The 27,806-nt window shown below is 35.2% G+C and overlaps 5 protein-coding genes across 7 annotated transcripts; 2 read left to right on the top strand and 3 right to left on the bottom strand.

The window, feature by feature from the left end:
- Positions 1-4,653: 4,653 nt before the first annotated feature.
- On the top strand, positions 4,654-10,940 carry LOC140823756 (uncharacterized). Its single transcript, XM_073185249.1, has 11 exons — positions 4,654-4,930; positions 5,302-6,075; positions 6,156-6,592; positions 6,830-8,554; positions 8,634-8,748; positions 8,828-8,917; positions 9,254-9,319; positions 9,405-9,500; positions 9,622-9,802; positions 10,144-10,219; positions 10,620-10,940. Exons 1-9 carry the CDS (start codon positions 4,859-4,861, stop codon positions 9,742-9,744), a joined length of 3,498 nt encoding a protein of 1,165 aa, XP_073041350.1. The 5' UTR covers positions 4,654-4,858; the 3' UTR covers positions 9,745-9,802; positions 10,144-10,219; positions 10,620-10,940.
- A 2,326-nt stretch (positions 10,941-13,266) lies between these two features.
- On the bottom strand, positions 13,267-14,816 carry LOC140823754 (aquaporin PIP2-7-like). Its single transcript, XM_073185247.1, has 4 exons — positions 14,416-14,816; positions 13,901-14,196; positions 13,664-13,804; positions 13,267-13,587 (listed from the first exon to the last, which is right to left on the bottom strand). Exons 1-4 carry the CDS (start codon positions 14,705-14,707, stop codon positions 13,468-13,470), a joined length of 849 nt encoding a protein of 282 aa, XP_073041348.1. The 5' UTR covers positions 14,708-14,816; the 3' UTR covers positions 13,267-13,467.
- A 3,113-nt stretch (positions 14,817-17,929) lies between these two features.
- On the bottom strand, positions 17,930-19,817 carry LOC140823755 (SKP1-like protein 1A). The gene is made up of 2 exons (XM_073185248.1): positions 19,408-19,817; positions 17,930-18,262 (listed from the first exon to the last, which is right to left on the bottom strand). The coding sequence occupies exons 1-2, from the start codon at positions 19,738-19,740 to the stop codon at positions 18,089-18,091; spliced, it is 507 nt and encodes a 168-aa protein (XP_073041349.1). The 5' UTR covers positions 19,741-19,817; the 3' UTR covers positions 17,930-18,088.
- A 1,504-nt stretch (positions 19,818-21,321) lies between these two features.
- LOC140823752 (chloroplast protein FOR GROWTH AND FERTILITY 2-like) lies at positions 21,322-23,703 on the top strand. The gene is made up of 2 exons (XM_073185242.1): positions 21,322-21,813; positions 22,834-23,703. The coding sequence occupies exons 1-2, from the start codon at positions 21,496-21,498 to the stop codon at positions 23,659-23,661; spliced, it is 1,146 nt and encodes a 381-aa protein (XP_073041343.1). The 5' UTR covers positions 21,322-21,495; the 3' UTR covers positions 23,662-23,703.
- Positions 23,704-23,790: 87 nt separating this feature from the next.
- LOC140823753 (CDP-diacylglycerol--inositol 3-phosphatidyltransferase 1-like) lies at positions 23,791-27,806 on the bottom strand. Of its 3 annotated transcripts, XM_073185246.1 has the most exons (12): positions 27,571-27,806; positions 27,145-27,232; positions 26,312-26,405; positions 26,116-26,200; positions 25,976-26,025; positions 25,487-25,526; positions 25,309-25,353; positions 25,168-25,233; positions 24,888-25,002; positions 24,751-24,804; positions 24,563-24,661; positions 23,791-24,127 (listed from the first exon to the last, which is right to left on the bottom strand). In XM_073185246.1, the coding sequence occupies exons 3-12, from the start codon at positions 26,373-26,375 to the stop codon at positions 24,074-24,076; spliced, it is 672 nt and encodes a 223-aa protein (XP_073041347.1). In that variant the 5' UTR covers positions 26,376-26,405; positions 27,145-27,232; positions 27,571-27,806; the 3' UTR covers positions 23,791-24,073. The 3 variants fall into 3 exon arrangements, with proteins under 3 accessions (XP_073041347.1, XP_073041346.1, XP_073041345.1); XM_073185245.1 differs by lacking the exon at positions 27,145-27,232 and having other exon boundaries at positions 26,312-26,531; XM_073185244.1 differs by lacking the exon at positions 27,145-27,232.

Below are 27,806 nucleotides of genomic sequence, written 5' to 3'. Positions count from 1 at the left end.
AATAAAAATTGTGACGCAGCAATTTTTTTTGTTTTGTTTTTAATTTGATTAATTTAATATAAATGTATAATATGTAGAGCTGCTCCAATCCAGCGCCAGTTTTGGTGCTGGATTGGAGTGAAAAATCATGGCACCACGATGGTGTGGCACTAATGTGGTGTCATGATTGGAGATGGTCTTAAGCGAAATTTACAAATAACATAATGATTGAAATAAGCTCGTAAAGAAAAAGTTGTACTGAGCATCGTGTGGCTATCCCTTGAAATATTACGACTAAAGGAAAATGGGAGAGTCGGTCATTTAATTTAAATTGACCGCGATTTTGATTTGGTAATTTAATAAGTCACATTTCAATATTCGTATAATATATTTGCTTATAAAAATTTCACCATTCTCATATTTCGTATGCTACAGTGGACAACGTAATTTTTTATTTTTTATTTTCCAATTTAAATGCTTGAAAACGATGGTTTGGTGTGTCCATGCAGTATTGGTCAGCCAAACTCTTCCAGGCCCAACACCAGATTGAAACTGCGAAAATTCGGGTCATAATTGGATTGTTTCTGCAGAGCCAGTCAACATGGAAAAAAATTGTAACTTTTTCTGATTTATATGAGATTATCGAAGTATATAAAACTATGTATATTGTTATAATATCGGAAAGTTTTCCTTTACTATATTTTGCATCAAAATTGAGTAAACGAATCTTAATATAAAATTAAATGGTATCTTATTCTGGTTTATCTGAGATTATCGAAATATATAAAACTATGTATTGTTATAATATCGGCAAGTTTTCCTTTACTATATTTTGCACCAAAATTGAGTAAATGAATCTTAATATAAAATTCCGAATTTTATATAATTTGGGATCAAATTCATGTCTCTCTCCTATTGAGAGAGGTTTATCTTGTTACACGACAAGCATGATGGTGTATAGATACACATTTATCCAAAATCTGCAATTTGTGGAAACAAGTCTTAATATGAAATTTATAAATTTCTATCATTTAGAATCGAACTCATGTATCCAAAAAGTCTATGTTTAACGTAGCAAAACGAGTCAAGTTTTTCTTAAAAATATATATAATTTTGGAACTTGACATTAATAGTCTCATATACTCAATTACCTCTAAGTAGAGATATTATTAAATGATGTTATCAGTTATAATTTGATTTTGTTAGAAGAAACTAAAATAAATTATAGTCATGTGTATTGAATTATAACAGGCAAAAACTTGTGTGAGACGGTCTCACGGGTCAAATTTGTGAGACGGATCTCTTATTTGGGTTACCCATGAAAAAATATTACTTTTTATGCTAAGAGTATTACTTTTTATTGTGAATATGGGTAGGGTTGACCCGTCTCACGGATTATGACCCGTGAGACGGTCTCACATGAGACTCACTCATTATAACATATAAAACCAACAAATGAATCCTCCTTAATTGTTGTCTCTTTAGTTTATTTTGAATTTGCAAAGTGGTATAAAAATCAACGATGAATCTGAATTAATATGAGGTCTCTAATGATCTAAGCAAGATTTTTATTTGTAAAAAATATAGATTCTCACCCTTTTTTTTTTTTGTACTTATAAAATAAATTATAATATTTTAACTAATAGCTCTGTGAATATTTGAAATTTGACTGTTGAATATGGTTGAGATGTATTTAAGCTTTTAAACCATAAATAAGCTTGTAGTTTTATTATGAGACGAGTCAATTTGATTCATACTTGAAATGAAAAATAATATTTTTGACACAAAAATAATATTTTTTCATGAGTATGGTTGGGTAGATAACGCTTCTCACAAAATTGACCGGAGAGACAATTTTATACGAGCTTTTGTGGAAAAAAAATTATTCACAAAATTAAAATTTGGTAGAATAACATATTTTTAGAATTGTATGAAATATTGCAATACAACCCATTATTATGTTATAACCTGAATGAATACATGAAATATTTAATTACAAGAGTCCATTGAATTATTTTAAATATATTACAGCTTTTGGAGATTATTATTAGATGTTTTTATTAATAGTCTACAAGCTTAATTTTACATCTAAGTTTTAAATTAATTCTTTAAAGCATTCGAATAAAATATTTATTTGTGGTAGACTGGTAGAAAAATGAGAGAGAAGAATACAAACCATATGCGATAAAAGAAAACTATTCCGAAAAAGAACTTGTAAACCAATTTTCAATATTATGACAAATATTAAGCTATCTTGACTCAGTTTATATGATTTTAGTCCACAAATGTATATTATATCTTTTTTTAAAAAAAAAAATTCATATAATATTTTGAAAAACTTGTCAATCGTAATTAAGATATCTAACAACTTTCAAAATATTTTAGACAAAAATTTGTGCGAGACAGTCTCACGGGTCATATTTTGTGAGACTGATATCTTATTTGGGTCATCCATAAAAAAATATTAATTTTTATGCTAAAATTATTAATTTTTATTGTGAATATCGGTAGGGTCTACCCGTCTCACAGATAAACATTCGTGAGACCGTCTCACCAGAGACTTACTCAATATTTTATAAGAAACGTAATTTTTTAATATTATAAAATTATCCAACGGTCAATGAGTTATTAATGTTGTTTTGTTCAAATTAATTCCAATTCTGAATTATTGGTTTCATTTATTCAATTTTCAAAGTGTACGTATGTGATATAGAGTTTTATTTCTCATTTTCATATGTTTCCCTAATAATTGTGTGTTTTTAATAATTAATGTTATTCGTACATATTATATTTTCATCTTTTTATTTTTTATTTTTACTTTTGATTTGGCATTTTGATATCATTTTTATGGTTGATACACTAGGATGAGCCCATTACTTTTTACCTATTTTTAGCCTAAATTGAAGACAGATCTAGCGCGGGTATCATGTATTCTCCTATAAATATAATATATTGTTTTTCAGTAGCATCATTAGTTGCTCTTCACTTGTATCCTCAATATCTGACTTGACCATCGGAGAGGCTACGCCGACACACCCTCATGGCCCCCTTCTAACGGTCTTCTTCGTGGTTTCAGGCTCTAGACAATTTTGAAACCTGCGTCTGGACAAATGACAGGTTCTGGAATCAGATCCTAAATTGCTCGTAAGTATCATTAGTTGTTACTGCAAACACACGTATGCATAATATATAGGTCCATGTATTGCAATCCAAGTCTTTGAAGCTATGAAGCTATTGGATGATCAGAAAACGCGAGGCTTATCCATGTTCGACATTCGGCGAATATGGTTGTACTTGAAGATCTATTTCCAGAACTTGTACACATCCCAAGGTTGCATAGGCGACCATATTATTGCTCAAGTTCCATGTCGAATTGCTGATGATTTGAACAGTTTTCTTATGAGGCCGTGTGAGGAAGATCAGGTAGTGATTGCAATTCGATTAATCCATAGCGATAAAATTCCTGGACCGGATGACATGAACCCAGGGTTCTATCAGACTTTTTGGGACATTTTTGATACGAATGTTACTGCAGCATGCCGAGCACTGCTCAACCAGGGATTGTCGGAAGGTATAAATGATACATCTATAGTGCTAGTCCCGAAGAAAAAAAGCCAGATACCTTCTTACGGTAAACGAATCGATTCATATAATTCGAATTTATCGAGCTCAAGCCGAACTCAAACGTGTCAAATTTTTTGAGCCGACCTTAAACCAAAATTATTTTGTTCGATTGCTCGCGAGCCTCAACATTTTATTAATGAGTTTTCTCATATGAGACCGTCTCACGAATCATAATCTGTGAGACGAGTCAATCTTACCCATATTCACAATAAAAAGTAATACTCTTAACATAAAAAGTAATACTTTTTAATGAGTGACCCAAATAAGAGATCTGTCTCACAAATACGACCCGTGAGACCGTCTCACACAAGTTTTTGTCCCACTTCATTTGTAAAATATGTGTCAAAGTTATTCACAAATAGGTTATAAATATCATATCCATAAATAAATTATATATATATATATATATATATATATATATATATGAATAGTAATTCAAATATTTCGCGAATAAGTTCGAAGATTTCGAGATAAATTTGAATTGGAACTTCCTTCCGAGCCGAACTCGAGCAAAAAAAATTAAAACAATTCCAATCGAACTCAAATTCGAATATACTTACTTCGAGCCGAATTTGAGCCTTGATTTTTTTTACGAATATTTGGCTCGATTTGATTCATTTACACCTCTTTTGTCCCATAATATTATGAAATGTGATTTATAAGATTGTGTCTAAAGTTGTTGCTAACCGTTTGATGGGTGTTTTGAACTCCTTTATATCCTATTCATAGAGTAACGGATCATGTTCTCATTGCTTTTGAGATCTGTCATTTTTTGAAGTGGAAAACACAAAGACAAACGAGGGAGAGACATCATTGAAATTAGATATGTCCAAAACCTACTACGAAGTTGAATGGTAATTCTTTAAGAAATAAGGAGATAAATTTGGGCTTCATAGTCAGTGGGTAAATCTGATTCTCTTATGTTTAAACCATAAATTTGGTCCAGTTATTATATGGCCCATCTAGTTAGCAATGGCCCAACCAATACGGACTCAATGCATCAACCCCAGTTTCAACTAATAACCTCGAGCGCCGGTGAAATTCATGCATCCCAGTAATTTGTGAATACGACGTCGTGGACGAGGATAAAAGATCGCCAAGCATCACAAAACCCTAAACCTCAGCATCAGCCAAAGTCTTTTCCACCATTTATAATTATTATATATTTATTTGCAGAAAGAACGGTTCAATTCGATCAGACTATTTGATATACGCATGGTTGAAGTTTACTAGCTACTGATGTTGCTGGGTTTGGATGGCATTTCTTCAATATTTCCTCACAGCTTCCTCTACTTCTGCTTCTAGCTTCCACCGCCCCTTTATTATGGTAATTATTTGTATTCATTTTTCATCGTTTTGTTAATCCAACTTAAATTTGAATGGCTATAGTAAATGGAATCAGTGCTCCGGTTGCTTGCTACCTTTGTCTTGCTAGTGGAGAAGGGATGGCATTAAGCAAGGCAGGGACTGGCTGATGTATATTTAAGGATTATTGTAGTCATTGCTGGTCTTTAGTAATTTGAATTTACTCTAGTCATTTGATATGTGTATTTTGATCAGCCATCACTAGCAACTATCAACCATGTAATGTTATTGGTTTAGTATCAACTTTAGTTGATGGTTGAGTTCAGGAAATTTTGTAGTATGTTTTTTTCTCTGTGTTAAAGGTTCTCTTTGTATTTTCTTTTTAATTTGCAGAACCGAGCATTACAAAATCATCCGGGCATCTGTTTATGGTCGTCATTTGCAAATGCTGAGAAATTTGAAAAATGTCCTGCTATAGTCCTGTTGCCTCATGCACTGACCGGTGTCCAAACCAAAGTTATGAGAATCAGGTCCGATAGTAAACTCCAGCTGTTTAGAAGTGGCAACTATATTTCTCGCTCCTTTTCTCCCTTCAATTTGAAGCCTCAATTTAAGCATGGACTTTCTGACACTGGGATGCATAGGAATGTGGAAAATGCACCATTATGTTTGCTGCGCCCAACTTTTTATTGTAGTATCAGTAAAAGGTCATTTTGTCATGTCCCAAGAGCAGGTGCCAGAAGTCGCATCGTAGGGACTGAAGATGGGGGCAGTGGGCAGAATCAATTAGTTAAAATATTCAGTAGGCACCGGATGAGGCACAAAACTTTTGCCGGTCACAAAGCAAATGCAACATCAAAGGAGAAAAAAGCAAGTGCCATTTCTGTATGCGAGGCATCGGAGTTGAAAATAGAAGATGTTGATTTGGCCACTTCAAAAGGCCCAATTGTTGAGGATGACATGAACTCGTTAATCAGTAAAAGTACGCAAACCAAGAAGACTAAAGTGAAAGCGAAGCGGCAATCTAGAAGCGAGAATAAACAAGTTCAATCTTCCATTGCCACTACTACTACTGATACAACAGACCTGCCAATGCACACGAAGAAAGTTAATAAACCTAAGACGACTGGGAACAAACAAAATAAACTGTCTCCTAAATCTGTGGAGGTTAGATATCTTTTCTTCTGGGCAAATTGGATTCATGCTAATTCATTGTTAGTCATTTGACTATCTGAGCATATTTTCAGGCTGACTCAAATTCAAATACTGTGTCAGAAGTGGTTAATAATGGAATTTCAGTGGAAAATGTTCCTATTAAGGCGACCAGGCACTCCAAAAGAAGAGGTAAATCTGTTGCAGAAGCTCATGCTCCATCCGAAGAAAAGGTATCAACGGGACATAAATCATGCCTAACAAACAAAAGCAAGTCTCCAGGGCAAAAAGCATGGCGTCAGTTATATCCACCCACTACAAAATCTGTCCTTGTGGTTGAGTCTGCCACGAAAGCAAAAGTCATTCAAGGATACCTTGGTGAAATGTTTGAGGTTGTACCCAGTTATGGCCATGTCAGGGATTTGGCTGCTAGATCAGGATCCGTGCGACCTGATGATGACTTCAGTATGGTTTGGGAGGTTCCATCTGCTGCTTGGTCTCATCTTAAGAGTATTAAGGTTGCATTGAGTGGGTATGATGTTTTCTGTTCAATCATCTGTTTTTTTTCTGGCTATAAATACACACACATTTTACAGGATATTTACTTTTATATCAGTATATGAACTCAATCTTATTGTTTTGAAATTTGAAGTCACAAGTCTAGTTTTAGTTCTTCAAATAGTATGCATGCAGTTGTTTTATATTCAATTTTTCATTTAGTTTGATGTCAATTGACTTATATATTACAATGTTTCATTCTCTGTTACAGAGCGGATATTCTTATTCTTGCCTCAGACCCTGATCGTGAAGGAGAAGCCATTGCTTGGCATATTATCGAGATGTTGCATCAACAGGATGCTCTGCGTAATGATATCACTGTTGCACGAGTTGTCTTTAATGAGATAACCGAATCGTCCATTAAAAGTGCTCTACAGGCTCCACGAGAGATTGATGTAAACTTGGTTGATGCCTATCTGGCACGGCGGGCCCTTGATTACTTGATTGGATTCAGTGTTTCTCCGTTGTTGTGGAGGAAGTTACCTGGTTGTCAGTCTGCTGGACGAGTCCAATCTGCTGCTTTGGCTCTCATATGTGACAGGGAAAAGGAAATCGATGAGTTCAATGCCCAGGAGTATTGGACAGTTGAAGTTGAGTTCAATAGGACAGATCTAAATTCAGTCAGCGATGTTTCTTTCTCATCGCATCTGACCTATTTTGACTCCAAAAAGTTGGATCAGCTTTCAATTAGCTCTCAAGCAGAGGCAAATAATATAAAAGACAAGATCAGTCTGTCTCAGTTTGAAGTTGTTGGCTCGAAAACCAGCAAGATTCGAAGAAATCCGCCCACTCCATACATAACATCAACACTTCAGCAAGACGCTGCTAGCAAATTGAACTTTACAGCATCATATACAATGAAACTTGCCCAGAAGCTGTACGAGGGAGTGCAGTTAATGGATGGCATGGCTACAGGACTAATAACTTACATGAGAACAGATGGGTTGCACTTGTCTGATGAAGCAACTAAGGATATCCAATCCTTGATTATCGAAAAGTATGGGAGGAGTTTTGCTTCAAAGAGTACACGCAAGTATTTTAAAAAGGTGAAAAACGCTCAGGAGGCCCATGAAGCTATTAGACCCACGGACATCCGAAGATTACCGTCAATGCTTGGGTTGCTCGATGAAGATTCCCTAAAGTTATATACTCTTATATGGTCTCGAACAATGGCATGTCAAATGGAACCTGCCATCATTGAGCAGATACAACTTGATCTTGGGAATGCTAACCAGTCAATAATGTTTCGATCTACATGCTCAAAAGTCGAATTTCGTGGTTACCAAGCTGTTTATGAAGACACAGAAATGATCAGTGTAAAAAGTGACGATGATCAAGAGAACTATCGTACTGAAGTGTTTCAGAATTTGAGTGGCTTGAAGTGTGGTCAGCAATTGTGCTTGTCCAAAGTTGAACTTGGTCAGCACTATACACAGCCTCCAAACCGCTATTCTGAGGGGTCATTAGTGAAGAAACTGGAGGAACTTGGTATTGGGAGACCTTCTACCTATGCAATCACTATTAAGGTGCTAAAAGATAGACACTATATTACAATGAAAAGTAGGACATTGTATCCTGAGTTCCGTGGTCGCATGGTATCAGCATTTCTCTCTCACTATTTTTCTGAGGTCACAGATTATAGTTTTACTGCTGATATGGAGACTGAACTTGATAATGTTTCCGCTGGAATGACGGAATGGAAAGGCCTTTTGAGAGATTACTGGACAAGATTTAGCGAGTATTGTGAGAAAGCTGGAAAGGTTCATATCCATAATGTAGAAAAGATGTTGGAGAAAACATTTGGTCATTTCTTATTTGCTTCTTTTCGTGATGGAAATAGAACATGCCCAAGTTGTGTTGAAGGAACTTTGGTTTTTAAAGTTAGCAGGTTTGGAGCGGGATATTTTATTGGTTGTGATCAACACCCAAAATGCAAGTGAGTTTAACCTGTAGCATGCAATGGAGCTCGTTCCTGGAGACCTTAATTTTTTCTGTGACACGTAATTTTGTCGCAGGTACATTGCTAAGACACTCTATGGTGAAGATGACGAAGAAAGCGATCCTGAAAACAAACAAAAGAATGTGCAGGAGCCAAAGTTGCTTGGTCTTAATCCAGGATCCAATGAGAAGGTTTTCTTTATTTATTTATATGTTTTGACTCTTTACTAATAACCGTTTCTCTAATTAAATATTAAAATTCAACTTTCAGGTTTTATTAAAGAGTGGTCCATATGGCAACTACGTGCAGCTTGGTGAAGATAGAAAGGGACATTTACCCAAGCGAGCCTCAGTGTCTCAAGTATGTATTCATTTTGGTGCTCAAGTTCAAGAAACTTTTACTGTCCTCCCCTGCATGCATGGACAGTGTCAATGTCTGAAAATGCATACAATCTCTTATCATGTTGCCATATTGAAATCTCTCTTAAATGCAGAACTTCAGACCCTTAAACTTTATCCTAGATAAATATTTAAACTTGAAATATTTGCTGCTGTTTATGATTTAAATATTTGCTACCATTTATGAATATTTGCATGCCTCTGTCTCATGTGTACACATTATTTTTATCTGTCCAAATTTCAACTTGTATATCTGTTTGATACAATACACTTAAGTGAAGATGTTATTCTGTTCTAGATAAAGAATGTAGAGTCCATCACCTTGGAAGATGCCCTCAACTTGTTGCAGTATCCACTGACTTTGGTATGTTTTCTGTGCAGTTTTTCCTTTTTTCATTTGTCATGTTCTAATTTCTTTTTACTGATCTTGAATGCGGTCTTATTCTTAGGGGAACCACCCAGATGATGACCAACCAGTAATTTTAAAGCTTGCCAGGGTAGGATTCACCATTAGACATAGGCGCACAATTGCTTCTGTGCCCAAGGTACACTTGTGTTTGATTTTCTTTAACATTGTGTCCATTTGAGTGAATATTGTGCTTGATTTAAATGGTCTTAAAAACTTTACGTTTATTGATTTAATTATGCTCTGACCTTGCTTCACAGAATATGAGGCCTAGTGAGATAACTTTAGAGAAAGCTTTGGAGTTACTGAAAAGTAAAGATGTAAGAAGGTGTGGACGACCAAAGCAGAATAAAGTGGTTGAAGAGCCTGTTGCGGCTATATAAAATTTGATAAAGAATGCTTTTTCTCACAATCTTGTCTCGATGGATATCATGTTTATTTGTGAGTAATTTATCATGTGCTTCTACATGACATGTTCGGAATTTCCTCAATAAGTATTTTCTTTCTTCTTATATATGTTTATTTTATTTTATGTTTTTTTTATTTACATATACATGTTTATTTTGCTTTGAGTTTGTTGTTAGAAACTCTATTTTGCAGACAATAGTTGCTGCACACACACACACACACACACACACACACTCTCTCATGTCTCTGTTAAACTCAAACACAGAAATATATATGTGCGTGCACACGTGGGTCTAGGAAGCCTCTCTGATTTACTTTTTCCTTGTAACTACACGTAAAAAGAAGCTAATTTATCTCCTGAAACTTTCTTGCAGAAAGGGTTCGCAAATCGAGTAGATAATAGTTGTGAAAATTATAGGCAGGACTGAGTCTTGCAGCCCGCTTGCTCAGGTTTGATTCAAATTTATTAATCACCAGTATCATATTATTATGGGAAATTGTCTTGGGACATGTTAGCATTAGATGATCTCCAAATAGAGATTCAGAGTTTTTTTTAAAAATTATACGATATGATGTCACCGCTTACAATTGAGACTCAGACACTATCTCTATTCTGCTATATTTTGATATAACATTTACGTGAATCTGCTATTTATTTTAGTTTTCAATTTCTGATGTTGAGCACAACAGATATTTGTTTGATCATGTCAAAAATTATTTACTTTCCCATGAAGGAATATAACCTTCAGGCTTCGACCATATGCATATGGGTGGGGATTCACATCTTTTAAGTAATATAGTTCATGAGATTAAATATATCTGTCAAATTTTGCTTTCTGGTCCAAAACAGTTGGACAAGAAAAAATTCGAGGAATTCTTGGAAGGGGGCATAAGTTAAGTGACTCAGTTATCACCCGCTCTTCAATCCCTGATGTGGTAGCCCTTCGTTTTCGAGTCTAGGTGAGCTCCGCTAAAACTTTTTCCTATAATTTACTTCCAAATTGTTTTGGAGAATCTATCATCTTTTTTGGTTCTCTTTTTATCTGTGAAAACTTCTGTAATTTTCGGCATACGCTCGAGATTTTGGGCTGGTGCTTTATCACCTTGCTTCTCTCTTGAATGTACTTTATATTAGTGTGCAGTAGTAAAGACAAGATGTCACCTTCCTCAACGACCAAAGATAATAAAACGTTCCATTTCTATAACACAAGCCTTAAACTTGAATATCCATCTAATCTATATTTGATCTAGGATTTGATATGTGATCGGGTATTTGAAATTTTATGTATATTTGTGGAAATTTAAGTTTTGTTTTTTTTAAAGGAAATTTTTCTCGTATTTCTGTCATCAGTACACTATTCTTTTGTGATCTGGATGGAATATGTGGATTCATGATACTACTATGCTTTGTATGATCTAGGGGGTTGCAGCTCGAATTTGATAATTTCGAGCCGGCTTGATTTGTTTATATATATATATATATACACGCCCAAGTTGGGTTTCTTGAAATAGAATTTATATAATCGATCAGTATCCCTGTTTCTGCTCGAGTTTTACAGAAGCTCGGAGCGAGATGTAACTTTAGATGTGCATTCGGCATAAATTTCATAAGAAAATGGAAAATATAAACAGGATGCACAGTTATTTATCTGCAAAGCATTTTATTTCTGTTATTTGGGTTATTCTATCATTTCATTCACAACGTTTGACTAGTTTGGCTGATTTATTTTCAAGGGAAATAAATTTAATCGAAGAATGTATTATGATGTCTTCGTAAGAAACGATGTATTATGGTACGTGGATATGAATTTTATGAGTTTACATATAATTATAATATTAATTTATCATCCTTTATTAAATTATGATAATACATATTTCATATTTGAATGTTAATGGTTAGAGATTATAAAATCCCTCGAGTGACTCGTTGGATTTCATATCATGTAGCTATTGTATTTTACCTTTGGAATTTTTATTTCTTTTTATTTCTGATGAATTGCATAAAATAGGAGGGATTCATATGATTCACGAAAAAGCAAAAACTTGTCTGAGACGGTTTCACGGGTTGTGTTTTGTGAGACGGATATTTTATTTGGGTCATCCATGAAAAAATATTACTTAGTATTACTTTTTATTCTAAAAGTATTATTTTTTATTGTGAATATCGGTAGGATTGACTCGTCTCACATATGAAGATTCGTGACACCGTTTCATAAGAGATCTACTCTAAAAAAATATAAAGAGTTCACATAATTCAAGGTATTTGGGAGATAAATGAGATGAATATACCAGATAGTCCACGTAATAAAACAATAAAGATTCTATGATACAAATGGACTCCAAACTCATGTGTATGTCCGGGTGTGAAGCGTAGAACACGATGCGATAATGTTGCACGTTACATAGTCATCTTTTTAATGTATCATTTATATATTGAGAAAGTAAAGTGTATATTTAAGAAGATAACAATGTTTAATGCTTCCTACCATTATCGAAGGAAGCTACATCTTTTAAAATAAAATATATATATATAATGTAATATAGTAATACAATTCGATTAAGGTATTTTGTGAAAGAGAAAACTTATAAAAATATCGACAAAAAAATTTACTCTAAAAGAATCAAGTCCGAGTGATCCCACCACCTCACATTCAATCAGACAGATGATTTTGTACTTTAATTAATCAATCGATTTATAAAAGGTGGCCATCACTGTTCAACTAGTGCCCATGATTACGGAAATTAGGTCAAATTAATAATGGTGGCCTGGTGGGGTTCTTTTTTCGGAGAATAAACAATGTCTTTTTGTTAGACCACCATATCGAAATCTAAGAAGAGTACACTAATCAAGACATGGGATTTTTTTTATGACTCAATGGTGTTGTGCTTGTAGAGCAATGTAACCCTAATCTTTTTTTTTCTTTTTCTCAAAAGAAATTTAAAATAAAAACTACATTAATTATGGATCAATTTTTATCATTATACTCGGTCAGGCAGTGTTTGGTAGGGGTGATAAGGTGTGTTTATTTTTTTTTTTAATCCACCTTATCTCTCGTTTGGTACGCGTGATTATTTAACCAAGTCAATACCTCATATGAATGATTATGTTATATTAGTTGTGTTAAAACATTACATCCTCACTCCCTATGATTAAAATATAATTGTCCAAATATAACACTATATATTATATTCCTACTACAATTTTCTTTATCATTTGTTTATTAAATTATTAGTTTATTTTATCCTCCAAATCAAACACAGCCTGAAAGTATCTATATCTATATATATATATATATATATATATATATATATATATATATATAGATATGTTAAATTTAACATAGAAAAAAGAGTTCTTTAAAAGAGCCCATATTCACATAAAATAAATGATTTCTTAAGAAAAACATACAAAATAAAAAACTCATAATTAACAAACACTTATATATATATATATATATATATATATAGATATGTTAAATTTAACATAGAAAAAAGAGTTCTTTAAAAGAGCCCATATTCACATAAAATAAATGATTTCTTAAGAAAAACATACAAAATAAAAAACTCATAATTAACAAACACACATTCTTCTCCTCTCATTACTCTCGCTCTCTCTCTCACACACACACACACACACACATAATAAATTAGATACAGAAAATAGGAAACCAAATTCATTCCACTATCAGCAAGCTTAATCAGTTGGAGGGGTTGCTCCTGAAAGATCCCAGAGCTTTAATGGCGGCGGCTCTCAGAATATACTGGTGGTATGCCGCCGCTGCCAACGCTCCCACAAACGGCCCAACCCAGAAAATCCACTGCACACAAAATTTAATATCAAATCATATTAATGAATATAAAATGTGACGAATTCAAGGAGAGCTAGAAATTTACTTGGTCATCCCATATTTTCTGCCGGTTGTAAATCACGGCGGCTCCTAAGCTTCTGGCTGGGTTGATTCCGGTTCCGGTGATGGGGATGGTGGCCAAGTGGACCATGAAGACTGCGAAACCGATTGGAAGTGGGGCTAAAACCTGCACATGCACAAAAACAAAAGGAATCAGTACTCACGAATCTTCAAACACACGAACGAGGTGGCTAGCTAGTAGCTAGGGCTTGTTTGTTCTTACAGGGACATGGGAGTCACGGGCACTCCTCTTGGGGTCGGTGGCGGAGAAAACAGTGTAAACAAGAACGAAGGTGCCGATGATCTCGGCACCTAGACCGGTGCCCTTGTTGTATCCTGGCTGCACAAAGTTAGCGCCACCCCCCAGCCTATTGTAGAAGCTTTTCATGAAAGCTTTCACTAAGCCCACACCACAGATGGCGCCCAAGCACTGTGCTAACATGTAACCCAAAGCTCTGATCAAAGACACCTTTCTCGCCAGAAACAAACCGAATGTCACCGCTGGATTAATGTGACCACCTGCAACCCAAAAAAAGGAAAAAAGAAAATAGATATATGTAGAATGAAACGACATGGAAATTGCATAAAAACAAACACGAACAAAATGCAGAGAATATGCATGGAATGTTCAGAAAATTAATTACAAATTTATCGAGGGTTTGACTAGAAATATTGCACAATGGAGAACTGAAAAAGAAGCAGAAATATATCTCCAAGGTGGATCTCCACAAATATTACCAGAAATTCCAGCGGTGCAGTAAACGAGTATGAAGATCATGCCACCAAAGGCCCATGCAATTCCAAGGATCCCAACTCCGTCGCATTGGTCGGCGACGTTGAGCTTGTTGTGTCCAATCACGGTTGCGACTGTAACATACAGGAAAAGCAGGGTGGCGATGAACTCCGCGATGAGTGCTCTGTAAAAGGACCACAGCTTCAGCTCCTCCATATCAAGCAACGGAGCCGGCGGCGGGTCCACGTAGTCCTTCCTCGTATGGTGCATCCCCTCTTCACTCACTTCCTTCGTCATACTTCCTCGCTCAACCAAAAAGAAAAGTTGGGTGAATTTCTTCTCCTTTCCCGCTCGGTGTGTGCAGAAATGGAAGAGAGACTTAACTTTTCTGAGCAGGAAAAAGAGGGAGAAGAGTGGCAGAATTTATGGGTAAAGCAAGGGTATTTTTGGAACTGAAGTGGGGCCCGTCTTACAGAAAGACCATGTGCTGTGATTGGTTAGTAACCTATATTGCGTGCTGCGCTGTGGGCTTTTAGCTTGTGGGGCCCAATTTAACCTCATATCCAACGGTTACATTTCTTTTTCATTCTATATTTTTATTTTTTAAAAGAAAATAATGATTTTTAAAATTTGAAATAATAATTCTACAAAGAGCGTTTTTATTTTTGAAATGAGTCAATTTTAACGATATTTACAATAAAAAACGATAATTTTTCGTAGATGAAAAAAAAAACAATAAAACACTAATAAATATTTTTTAATAAAATAAGTGAGATATTTTTTTACTCAGATAGTTTTCGCGATTAAGATATGAGAAAATGATATTTTACCAACAATAAGAAAAAGAATTATTTTTTATTTTTGAGGCTTAGCCGAACCGCAATCAGATTTTCAAGTGCGGTAAGTAGAATAGGACTATGTTCTTAAATTCGATAATATTTTCCTCGTTTTCCATTTTCTTTTACACTCTGTCGGGCCTTTTTTTTAAAATTGTTATTATTATTATCATTATCATACATCAATCTTCATAAAAACATTAATTAATATGAAATATGATAGACAAAAAACTTGTGTGAGACGTTCTAACGGATCGTATTTGTGAGACGAGTCTCTTATTTGGGTAATCAATGAAAAAATATTACTTTTTATACTAATAGTATTATTTTTTATTGTGAATATCCGTAGGGTTGATCAGTCTCACAGATTAAGATCCGTGAGACGGTCTCATATGAGACACAATCAATATGATAAATGTTAAAGCGTGATTGAAGAATTTAATAAACTGTGTTTGCGATAATAATAATAATTATGATTTATATAAATATTCATTTATGGTAATTAAGAGTTTAGATAATGGGGACAAAGGTTATCTGGATGGGATGATCAAACTCATCTTTTCCTTTTTGTATTTTGTTTTTATACAAAAAAAAAAACAGCTTTATTAGTGGGCTAATCATGTGGGAAACAGCTGGCTTTTTAACTTTTTAAAGACGAAATTGAATAAATCCATCCAATAATTCGGAATTACCTTAGTAGTGGATTCATAACCGATCGATTCGATATACTTGATTTGTCAAATAAATGAAGATTTACGAATAATTTTCAGACCACGAAGGATAAAATTAAAACTCGTTTAGATTTATCAAAATAATTTGAGGTCGAATCTGACTCGGAAAGTCGGAGAGATGGTTTGTGTTCGATGATCTCTTCTAACTACTGCATTAGACATGATTAACAAATTAAACCGATCCCGTAACCGTTCGTTTCAAACTATTTATCTGTATATTTTCCTTTCAAAAAAATGTCCGTTGAAAACCATCTAGCTGGCATCAAATTATCTTTCTCGCAGGTTGTTTTTTTAATAATAATTTCGGGGTTCGGAATATTAATTGTGTTATCCATTAATAATCTGACACCTGTCACGGGTGGAAATAACGGCCTCTGTGATTCATGACCGTTGTACGTTGGAAATTAAAAGGCACACCTCACCTGGAAACGGTCCCCTCAAATTGTGCGACGCATCCGACAATCGAACTTCCCATTTATGTTTTTTCTTCTTGCAAAGGGGACATTATATATTTTTCATCATTTAAATATTTTTTTTAAACAAGGGAGGCGAACGATTTCCTATTTAAATTAACTAAACTATTTATATAATTCGGACTTGAACTCAAAACCAAATGGGTTTTTGGAGTCACCCCACACCGCTAGGCTAAAATATAATTGACTCTTACATTTATAATTTTAGAATCATATGATATAATATATTATGTTAGCAATTTATTTGCCACACAATCTTCAAACAGAGTTGGCGGGGTTCGATCATGCACATAACGTTGAGTCCCATGTGCATACAAGATATGTGGGAGGTGGGAGTATCATTTCTCCAGCAAAAATCGACAGGTTGAAACAATATCATGAAATTAGGTTTTATTCTCCTCTGTCCACACATTTGCCGCCATCTCTCATCACTTGAGGGTATATTGTACCTTTCACAGAGGATCGATTAGTTTCTTGTGCCATAGGATGAATTCTTATAGTCGTTATGTGCTCAAGTTTCGAATTGGTCGTATATACCTTAGCTGTTTCAAAGTGATGAAAACAAGTCGCAAACTTCTTTATTTTTATGCTGCATTGATGATTTTCGCATTCCAATTGCAAGTCGTTGATACGAAATTTAGATCCCACATAGTCATGATGCAATTTAGTGTGCATGTTTCAAACAATTTGAGTTAATTGAGAATGAGAAGAACACCAAGTAATTAGTATGAATGGACGTGGAGAATGGGACAAGGACTGAGCCCATCTGACACTATTCACGGGCTGATGGCCCATAATACAGAGTCTGGACTCTGGAGCACCACGGCTCCATCCAGATTCTGCCATTTGCAGCAGACGACGGAGTTGAAATGTCAACGCACAAGAAGAAGACGAATTCTTCCATGATCAGCCCAATTTTTTCCCTAATTCATAGGTCCTATTTTCGCACTTACAAGAAGAAAAATGTGGAGCTTTTTAGCTGGGGATCTTCAAAGCCATCGACCAATTCCATTTTCTGGGAGATTCTGAGATGCCGATTTTTGAGCTTTGAAAGAGAGAAGAAAAGACTGCACAAACACTTTAAATGGGTAAACGAAAGTATGTATGTGCAAAATCGTTGCCCAGGTAGTTAAAACTAAAACAATATGTTTTTCAAGAACTCGACCATAAGAAAATTTTGACAGGAACTCAAATAAAAAAAAAAAAAAACATATTGCACAGGATTTTAAAGTACCCAAAATATCATTACATTATAACAAGAAGATTAAAATTATTTTTAAAAACAATTTACGAGTCAAATCAGCACAACTCAACTAAATCTGAGACTCAGAGAGGGAAGGTGCTAAAATAGACTTGTGAAATTGCAGAAACAAAGGGGCAGGAACGTGAGGCCGCTAATATTATCAAGGAAAAAACTTGGAGCATAATAACCAGCCAAAAATATTTCGAGAGGACCAAATTCCATTCCACGCACGTAAAGATCACATAAACTAAGAAATACATTCAACATACGTGATTAGAGGAATTGCAATAACAATCTGACCGTCATAGACCAACAAAATTAACATGCACTGACAATGAAAAGACATACCCCGTACCGATACACCATAAAACTACCTAATCATAGAAATATAGACATCATTCGAATGCCCATGCGTTCTCCCTTCGAACCTCCTCTTCTTCTTCCGGGGTGAAGTCATTTTTTATGTTGAATGTCTTACGGATTTCCTCTGGCGTCTTTCCTTTGATCATGTCAGCAACAGTTTGACAAGTTAGGTCAAGCAGGCTCTTGATGTTTAAGTAGTTTGCAGCCTGAAAAGAATGATGGTTAGAGTAACAAAACACAGAATATGAATACTCTAGCGATCAATTGCAGCAACTCTACCATAAATTCATAATAGTTATCTTATCTGTGATGTCTATAATTTTGAACGGGTAAAAATGTAACAGACAAAAACTAAATGCGTATTCACAAGAGAATAAAATGTCAACAGCATCAATAAACATGAAAGATATATTGATTGTTTGAACAGAATAAACAGCAAGAAGTCAATAATATCACAAGAATCAATTGTTTCTTACCAAATTTTACTAAACCTTTAAGTTCTTGAGAAGTAATGCAACAGAAATATCTTAATCAGTAACCCTAAACAAAATTTTAAATTGATGTGTATCACACAGTACAAGAATGAGAGAAAATACAGAAGAAAACCATCACACAACACTGTAACTGTATTACTGTAAAACTGATAGGCAATCTCAATTCCAACTATCAAGACCGAATCCAGAAACCGTTAGATAAAAAATGACAGTATTGCATAGATCATATGAATTATGTGGATAGCAGATACATGCCAAAAAAGGGAAGTTTAGTCTAAAACCATAACCCAAAGCAGTAAATCATCACATATCTCACATTCTGCAGAATTATAGAAACAATATCTATGAAAACTCTCAACTAGTCTAGGCACAATCTCTGGGCCCAGACACATCCCTATAATAGAGGAAAGGGCTTCACTTTACGCCCCTTGAAGGCCCGAGATGTATTATAATCGTTACTCGTGAGGATTGTTTATTTAAAGTACACTAAAATAAAACACTAGATCATATAATGAAGAAAATTTATTTTTAAAGATATTACTTGTAGTTACATTCATTAAGTTCAAGACTTCGTGCCATGAGCCTAGGCTCCATGACACATGTATGCAGCGCCCGAGTAACCTTTGCACCATCAATAACTGGGTTTGTTCGATCCTATCCACGTGGATAGTACCTCAAATCATGGAGGAGTTGGCATGCCCATGTGAAATAAACAAAATAAATGTGATCGAAACCAAAAAAAAAAAAAAAAATCACATAACAAAACTTCGCAAAAACACCGACAGTAGCAAAATATATACAAACAACAGAATCAAGGAGAAAATTAGCCAAATTTGACCGAAAGGGATAGGAAATACCAAGATAAGATCAAAAAGCGTGCCCTGGTCAACCTTGACAAACTCAGTATCGAACGCCTTCAATTCATCGTCAACGACTTTGTCGGAGGAGCACATCCCACCGTCAGCAGTGGCTTTAGATGCGGCTTCCACGTGTTTCTTGCAATACTCGATCACTTTCGCCAAGATCCTGGATGTAACGTTGGGCAAGGGTATAGTCGTATCGGCGCAGTTATCCTCGATCATATGTTTAATGGTTTGTGATTCCAGCGCCACCAACTCCTCAACTTCGAAAGTCTCCCCATCGGAGCTCTTCAGAACAATCATCTTCGGAGAGGCGTCTGCGGAAGACATCGTTTTTGCTTTCTGGATTTAGCCCAAACCCTAAGAGCGAGAAAGAAGAAAAAGATTGGTTGAGACTCTATAAATATCTTTTACTATTTATTAAATTTAAACATATTAGAATAACTGTTTTTTGTGTCTTTGGTCTGTTTTTTGGTTTCCCTATTTTGCCCCTATTTGATATCAAAATTACATTTTTGGTTTTTTTTTAATTTCAAAAAACATTTTTGTTTTTATTTTTTTTATTACAATTATTCAAATAGCACTTTAGTACCTCGATAATTTGTCAAATTTCATTTTAGTCCATAAATAATTATAAAAAAAATTGTACACACACCGCGTGCGCAGAGTAGCTAGTATAAATTGTGATAGCGGGCGGCGGAGAGAGGTGGGCGTATGAGAAGATAATTGCCATATATATATATATATATACACATATTATTATACAATGCGACTTACAAAAGTGGCTATTTCTGGTCAAATAGCGAGAATGGATCCAATTAAGCCAACACTTTACTGGGCAGGCCCATGATTCTAGAACCCAAGACCAATAATTGTAAAAAGGCCCAGCTCACTATCCACACACACGTAATATATACTAGTTACTTTGCACATGCAATATATGTTTGTACAATCTTCTTTATCATTTTCGATGGACTAAAGTGAAAATTGATAAATTATGAAAAGACTAAATTGATATTTGAATTGTTGAAAAATAAAAATAAAAATAAAAGGTGTGTTGAAATTTAAAAAAAAATAAACAAAAAACAAAAATGTAATATTAATATCATATAAGAGTAAAGTTAGAAAAAAAATTGGTTTTCTTCCTAGGTAGTTACCATCATGCCCCCAATTTTAATAAAATAATATATATATATATATATATATATATATATATATATATATATATATATTAATTCCAATATATTCGATTAGATTTTTATTTTTCAAAGGTTGGACTTTTGCTTTAAGATCTAAATATTAATGGAGGATGTGACATCCACCAAGTTTTGCAATGTATTATTGAGGAGTCATTAAATTATTAAATATTCTATTAGCAATAAATTTTCTTGCAGTCTAAGCATAGCCGTCGTATATGATCAACTCATAGTATTTAACTATGAACTAAAAAATAATTATAGAAAAAAATTATTTTAAAAATCTATGAAATTAGACTAAGATATCATTTAGACCAATGTATTTAATCTGGAGAGTGGTTTGACTGTGAGAAATGATTTGAGATATAAATGTCTTATGCTAAATCTTGACATATCTGAAATTAACCATAATTAATATTGAAATTTAATAAATTGACGTTGAATTGATTTGACGGTTATGCAAGCAAAAATAACGAGACTAAAATCAAAAAATTTGAAATGCATCAATTCAAATATGGTCGACTTTTGTAACTTTTAAACTATAAACAATACAATTTCAAAATTAAGATCAATAAAATATTATCCCCGATAAAAATTGAAATATGGAAAATTCCAAAATGATAAAATTTTCAGCACGTTAAATTTCTGGTTTCCAAAATTTAAACGCAGAAATATCAAAACATGATATGAATAATAAGAACGTTGTAATAAACTGAGAGACAAATTCGAGATATAGTTAGGCACAGAGCTGGCATCTTTGGATGTGGTAAAGAAGTTGGTATGTAGTTTATCCTTCCCAACTTCACCTTCCCCTCTTCTTTACTGCTGCAAAAATTCTTGCAGTCGTGCTCCCAAAATTTGAGTGAATATCGGGGCTTCAAAATTCGGAATGGAGAGGCTATTTCACTCCAAGGCCATCCTTTCGAAACCTCACTGTAACTTGAAGCCCAGTTCTCGTCCCCTTGTTCCACGCTTCACGGTAGTTGAGTCCTCCAGGAAAATGGCTTTTTCGTCGGCTTCATTTCGTTGGGTGCCACTCCCCGAGCCACTTCTAGTCAAGTCGCTATCTTGCAGTCTCCAAGACCCGTCTTTGGTTTCCCCTGAAACCCGGGAAGAGTTGTCGTTTTCCGTGGGTTCGACTGATGGGCTGGCGCCTAAGCCTCATTTGGGTAGACTAATCCCTCTGATATATTCTCCGCAGCGGAAGGTATAAATCCTTTGGATATTGTGTGACATTTTAGTTTTTGAGTGCTTACGTTTCTTTTGATTGAGTTCCTTTATCGATTTTGGCCTTTGTTATGTGACGTTTACTATAAGAGCTAGAGGACGGAATTTTACCCAGCGATCTTGAATAGTTTGCTCCTTAATTGCGTATCTAAAATCACTGTTTATTATCAAAGTGCATCCGGTCTTGTTGTTTAGTTAACTAAATTCAAATCCCTGTTGTCCCTTTGCATGTAGTGTGTGTGTGTTTTGATCATCAGAGGAGTCGGGATCTTTCATGGCATATTTAATTTGGAAGTCCCGAAATTTTATTTCATGGAGGATGTTTCCCCATGTTTCGCTGATAACATGAGATAGGGTGGTACTTACACAACAATGATTGTGCGTCTCTATTGTTGTCAATACAAGTAGGAAACACTTGTGGCATTTTTCCCAGGACCAGTAGACCCTTGTTAGAACCTGAGTGTTGTATTCCGAAGACTTATAAATGACTGTAATGGTGGTTGTGAGATGTTCATCAAAATCTTTCTCGCGAGTATCGTTGTTGGTCATCGTTTTCCATGCTCTTTTTCCATTTTTCTGACAGAACTTGTCTATTTTTTCTGCAGTGAAGACTAGTTTTGGTAGATATAACATCTAAGCTTTCCAAAAAAATCCAGTCGTATGAACTAGTTGGAACATGAGGATCAACTCTATGACGGCAGACTGTCTTCGTTTATTATCTTGCCAACCATTGTGATCCAGAGCAATATTATGCATGAATACGTCACTAATTACTGATTATGACACTCAAGTAGAAAATATCTAATGTGAGTCTAGGTGTAGGAACAAAGATTGGATGCAAAAAAATTGCGCCTTGGAATGTCTTTTAAGAAAATAAATTGAAATGCATAACTGGACAATTTGAAATTATTTCGATAAGGTGGTGTTATTGTACCATATCTTTTTCCCTTTTTAACATATTCTGGTATCTATATTGGTAAATGATTGTCAATAATTTCAGGTAGTTAATGCAGGGGCAGTGGTATTATTATCTGCAATCCTTTTGACCTTACTCCACCCTGTTGTCGTGTCACCGGCTTTTGCTAGTTTCCCAAATGCAGCCAAGACTGGAGTCCCTGCAGCAACTAGTCTTCTACGCTTTGAGTTACTGAGCAGCGCATGGACTGGATTCTTGGCGGGTTGCTTGCACACATTATCAGGTCCCGACCATCTTGCTGCCTTGGCTCCACTTTCAATTGGCTGCTCGAGGATGGAAAGTGCTGTTGTTGGAGCCCTTTGGGGATGTGGGCATGATGCGGGGCAGTTGATATTTGGCTTACTTTTCTTACTTTTGAAAGATCGGCTACATATTGAAGTCTTGAGAACTTGGGGCACGAGAGTGGTGGGGTTTACTCTACTCGTTATTGGAGCCATGGGAATTAGGGAAGCGTCAGAAGTATCCGTCCCGTGTGTTGTCCTGGAGAATGGTGAGTGTGATGTGAGTGGATATGAAATGATCGGAAGCCCTTCAATCGGAAAGAAGAAATTTGGTTTTACCACGTTTGCTACGGGGGTTGTTCATGGATTGCAGCCGGATGCTTTGCTGATGATCTTACCGGCACTTGCATTGCCTTCTCGTTTGGCTGGTGCTGCGTTTCTGTTCATGTTCTTGGTTGGGACGGTTTTCGCTATGGGAAGCTATACAATGTTTATCGGGTCATGCAGTCAAGTGCTTAAGGAAAAGGTACCTAGAGTAACTGAAAAACTCACTTGGGCATCTTCTCTTGTAGCAATTGGTTTAGGGATTGTCATTTTGATCAGTGAGTTTTTTGGATTAAACTTGTATTAGTTAGGTATATCATGTTTTTGCTTGAGAAATGATAGTGATTCTGCGTATTCATTCCAAGCTTTAGCCTATTTTAATATTCAAGTATGGAATATTGTCATCAAATCAATTATTTAATGATGATGATGATGATGAAGAAAAAGCATCTCAATACCAAGCAATTATTAACATCACCGAAAGGTCGAGGTTATTCAACTTCGATTCATATACACCTATGGGAAAGAACCCCTTTACATTTGAAAAATACAAGAACACCACCCCCTTTTAAAAACATGTGCCTCCCAAAGTTAAAGCGTATAGAGTTTGAATACGTGCACATAATTCGCAGCAGGTTCCAAATTGTAAACTCAAAAATGTTTGAAGAAACAAACATAGCAGCGTCATTTGGCAAGAGTTGTAGCTGCAGAAATAATCCCTACTGCTTCTTATTAATGTCATAGACTATGCAAGCATCAGCCGCGGTCTTCATCTGCCACCATAAAATGAATGAATCGGTCAATAAAAGGAGGCATATAAGGCAAGAACCAAGGAACATATAAAATAACTTTCTAAGAAATTTTTCATGGGAATAACATCTAATGATGCTATGAAGTGAATCAGGTTAGGGCCCGTGGGACATTCCTTTTACCATTCGACCAAGCACATAACTGGAATAAAATCCACAAAAAATTCGATTACTACCCTCACAACCGGCCATTGTACTATGAAGTGAGCTGCTGCTTCAGCTGCATGCATTTTAATTACTTGAGCGACACGTGTTTGATCTCCATAGTTAGAATCCAGACTCGAGATAGAATCACAAATTTATAGACATGCAATTCTAATACTCAGAATCATGCATTGTCGATCATTACGTGGAAAATAGAAACATTGTCTACAAGAACAATGAGGCTAAGTCGCACACCTGTAGAATATTAATTATCTGCTTGATTAACCATCCAACAATAACTAAAGTAAGTGATGACAAATACAACCAACTTTGTGTTGCAGCATTCACTAGAACCTGAAGGTAAAAATATCACAGGTAAATGAGTATTACATAATCAATCTTGCGAGCAAAAGGACCAATGCAATCGAGAAGAAAAGACTTACATCAATGAGACCCTTGTTCTCCTTAGCTAGAAGAAATAAAAGAATGTAAAGAACCTAATAGTCAAACGGATTCAATAAAGTAAGTCTATCAAAAAGGTAATAAACTATTTCTGGTTCGTATTATCAAAAACATTCACCTCACAAGAGACGCAACAGTAACACATAAATTTGCGGTTCCCATAGTAAAGTTTGAACAACCAATTGCTGCTATCTTTGACATCCTTATGGCTAATTTTTCCCACCAAGAAGGTGCTGTAATACATTAGCAGGCGAAAATAAAATATCAAAATCTGTGAGATGCTTACATGGCAAGTAGGTTACAAGAAAAGTGAGCACTGTCACATGATCCCTAATTTTATTTAGTTCAATAAATTTTAAAACAGAGTCCAAAAGGTGATTTAACAAGAAAATAAATACCTATACATTTGCAACCAATGGCTGGCTATATCTAGAGCAAGCAGCGACAAGAAAATAAATCCAGGCCTGGCTTTCAGAGGAGAGAACTCATAATATAGTAAATAAACCTCAAACAGCATGAAATAAAGTTAAAAAAATCACCTATAAACTTGTGATAAAACCACCAGGAGACAAGCTGTGCTTATCCTGTGGAAACGCACCCAAATTAAGATTTTAACTTAGCCATCACACATTGAACACCAAACACATGTCAGGTGAAGTGTGGAATCAGGGGTAAAATAACATGTAAAAGGCACTACAAAATTCAGACAACAGATACCTGTCAGTAACCATGTCCAGAACTGCTCCAAAAGTTGAAACTGTATTAAACAAATTAAGGTTTCAAAGTCCATTCAAATGTAACAAGCAGGCTGGGTTTGCCAGGGGTGAAATGCTAAGAATGGAGGCATCATTAGATTCTTTCAAATTATGATGCACTATTTCTAGATTACAATGGATGGGTAATTCCAAATATTATCCTGTATTGTGTGGGAAATTTTCTGAATACGTTTAAACAACAGATATACGCGTGGTATACCCCTTTATGCCTCGAGAAGTATCCTTCAATATATAAAATTTCCCCAGATTCAGCGGAAGAAAGTCACTCATTATACTTGTGTTCTAAATTACATCAGACTGACTGAAAAGTAATGCCCTTGAACATTATGAAACCTCAGAACACAATTATAACGAATAAAGTTCTTCTAGATTAGGGCACAAGGCAACATTTTGACATCGACTGACAAATCAACAGGGCACAAACCCTAACCTTGATTCAGTTTGCGAGCAAACCAGCCATCCAAAGCATCACAAACGAAGCTAAAAAAGTAAACATAAATGCGATTAAACAACAGATAATTTGAAATCAAATTAAAATGAAAAAACATACGCCAGAAATAAAATCCACACCTGACAAAATACAGAATAGAGAATAGAGTTTTGTCCTTGAAGCATATGGCAAAAGCAAAGCAATTCATTAATATTCTAATGTAACCTGCAAGCTCTCGTTGATTTACCAAATAAAGAATATCACCACATCATTATCATTAGAAAAAACCACCAAAAATCATGATACATCATCAAGCACTTTATCAATTATGCTCACCGATAATGTTTGGAACATAAAGGTAAACTGTCAAGGTGCTGGGTGGCCTCATTTTGTCTGCCATGGGAGGAATTGATAGCTTTGGAGAGTATACCTGGAAATCAATCAACGAAAGGAATCAAAATCTCTTTTAACAATAATTAAATTCTTGTTTGCAGGCGACCCCAACAGTCCATGTGCTCCAGGTAGAAAATGGGGAATATCTCTAATATATTAAAACCTACAGGGAAAAATGAAATATTCACAAGTTTTTAGAACCCGATCTCATAAATCAATGCTTTTGATATAACTAATCAGTCTGCACACACTCCACTTTTATACAATAGGGACCATTTGGCTTGTAAGATGTGCCCGATGAAGGATGAGATGATAAATTAAAACAAGGATAATATAGCTGATTTTTAACTTTAATTATTGTAAAACTTGAATCAAATGCCGGATAATATTAGGATGTCGAATCTCATAATTCGCACCAAACGGTGCTTATACAATAATACAAAAAAGCACGAACATTGCATGCACAATATAACGTAAATATTATGTTCTGTTCATAATAACATTATCATGCATTCATCAATTATATATCAATGTCTATATGAAGAAACGTGTCAAGGATGTCTAGAATCTGGATCCAAAAGTACAACAAAACCAAAGCCTCTATGCTTTTCTTATCAACATACACCCAAATACTTTGTTGTTTCACTATGAAAGTTGAAACACCAATAAAACAAACCAAAACTTAGAGTGACCAATACTCGGTGCAATTTTCGAAATGTGATGATTTCTGTAAGTTACTTGCTAATGGGCTGACCAAAATCCTAGTGAATACATACCAACAAAAAAGATCAAGCAGCCATGATCTAGCTTTTAATTGGCAATCAAGAGATCATCCCTCCCAGTCCTCGATTCACGACTCTAATTCTACTTTAAGACAAAGATGTCAAAAACTCTAGATATACGAGATAATAAGGTTGTAACTTCTCAAGGAAAAAAAAGCCCTGTAACACATGCCAACTTGGTACCGAAAATTGTAGGCGACTTGTCTCTAAAAAATAAATGAATAAAAACAAGCTCGAAATGCAACTTGAAAAAGTTAAGCAATCGAACAATTACGAAGGGCGAACCCTGCTTAGATCACAGAGCTACAAGCACGGATAAATACAAACGTTTTCATAAATCAACACTGGGTAAAAAACTGGTGAAACCGAAACGACTCGACGATAGATGATTACCCTCTACCGCAAACAATCAACATTTACCTCAGATTTTCAATCAGGATACGAGGAACATCGAGCGTCAGAGAGTTTTGGGAGAAAGATCGAATTCATGGAGGCGAAAGGAAACCCTAGAAAAGGGCAAAGAATAATGACGCAGAAATGCAGCAGACTAGTATCGAATTTGCATCGGGGGAATAATCCAGAGAAGAGGAGACGAGAAGAGAAGGTGTCACAGAACCAATTGATATCATTATCACATACAAAGAATTGCTGGTAAA

This window comes from Primulina eburnea, chromosome 2 (genome assembly GCF_022965805.1).
Source record: "Primulina eburnea isolate SZY01 chromosome 2, ASM2296580v1, whole genome shotgun sequence".
Taxonomy (NCBI): Eukaryota; Viridiplantae; Streptophyta; class Magnoliopsida; order Lamiales; family Gesneriaceae; genus Primulina; species Primulina eburnea.
This window is presented reverse-complemented; position numbering and strand designations above follow the sequence as displayed.

Coding starts and splice junctions, on each gene's coding strand:
- LOC140823754 (XM_073185247.1), bottom strand. CDS start 14,707: ATGACGAAGGAAGTGAGTGAAGAGGGGATGCACCATACGAGGAAGGAC. Junction 13,805..13,900: donor CCCGTGACTCCCATGTCCCT/GTAAGAACAAAC, acceptor GTGCATGTGCAG/GTTTTAGCCCCACTTCCAAT. Junction 13,588..13,663: donor AGAAAATATGGGATGACCAA/GTAAATTTCTAG, acceptor TTTTGTGTGCAG/TGGATTTTCTGGGTTGGGCC.
- LOC140823756 (XM_073185249.1), top strand. CDS start 4,859: ATGGCATTTCTTCAATATTTCCTCACAGCTTCCTCTACTTCTGCTTCT. Junction 6,076..6,155: donor TGTCTCCTAAATCTGTGGAG/GTTAGATATCTT, acceptor GCATATTTTCAG/GCTGACTCAAATTCAAATAC. Junction 8,749..8,827: donor ATCCAGGATCCAATGAGAAG/GTTTTCTTTATT, acceptor TTCAACTTTCAG/GTTTTATTAAAGAGTGGTCC.
- LOC140823753 (XM_073185246.1), bottom strand. CDS start 26,375: ATGGCAGACAAAATGAGGCCACCCAGCACCTTGACAGTTTACCTTTAT. Junction 26,026..26,115: donor TCTATTCTGTATTTTGTCAG/GTGTGGATTTTA, acceptor TTACTTTTTTAG/CTTCGTTTGTGATGCTTTGG. Junction 24,805..24,887: donor ACTGTTGCGTCTCTTGTGAG/GTGAATGTTTTT, acceptor TTTGACTATTAG/GTTCTTTACATTCTTTTATT.
- LOC140823755 (XM_073185248.1), bottom strand. CDS start 19,740: ATGTCTTCCGCAGACGCCTCTCCGAAGATGATTGTTCTGAAGAGCTCC. Junction 18,263..19,407: donor CGCTTTTTGATCTTATCTTG/GTATTTCCTATC, acceptor CATTCTTTTCAG/GCTGCAAACTACTTAAACAT.
- LOC140823752 (XM_073185242.1), top strand. CDS start 21,496: ATGGAGAGGCTATTTCACTCCAAGGCCATCCTTTCGAAACCTCACTGT. Junction 21,814..22,833: donor TATATTCTCCGCAGCGGAAG/GTATAAATCCTT, acceptor CAATAATTTCAG/GTAGTTAATGCAGGGGCAGT.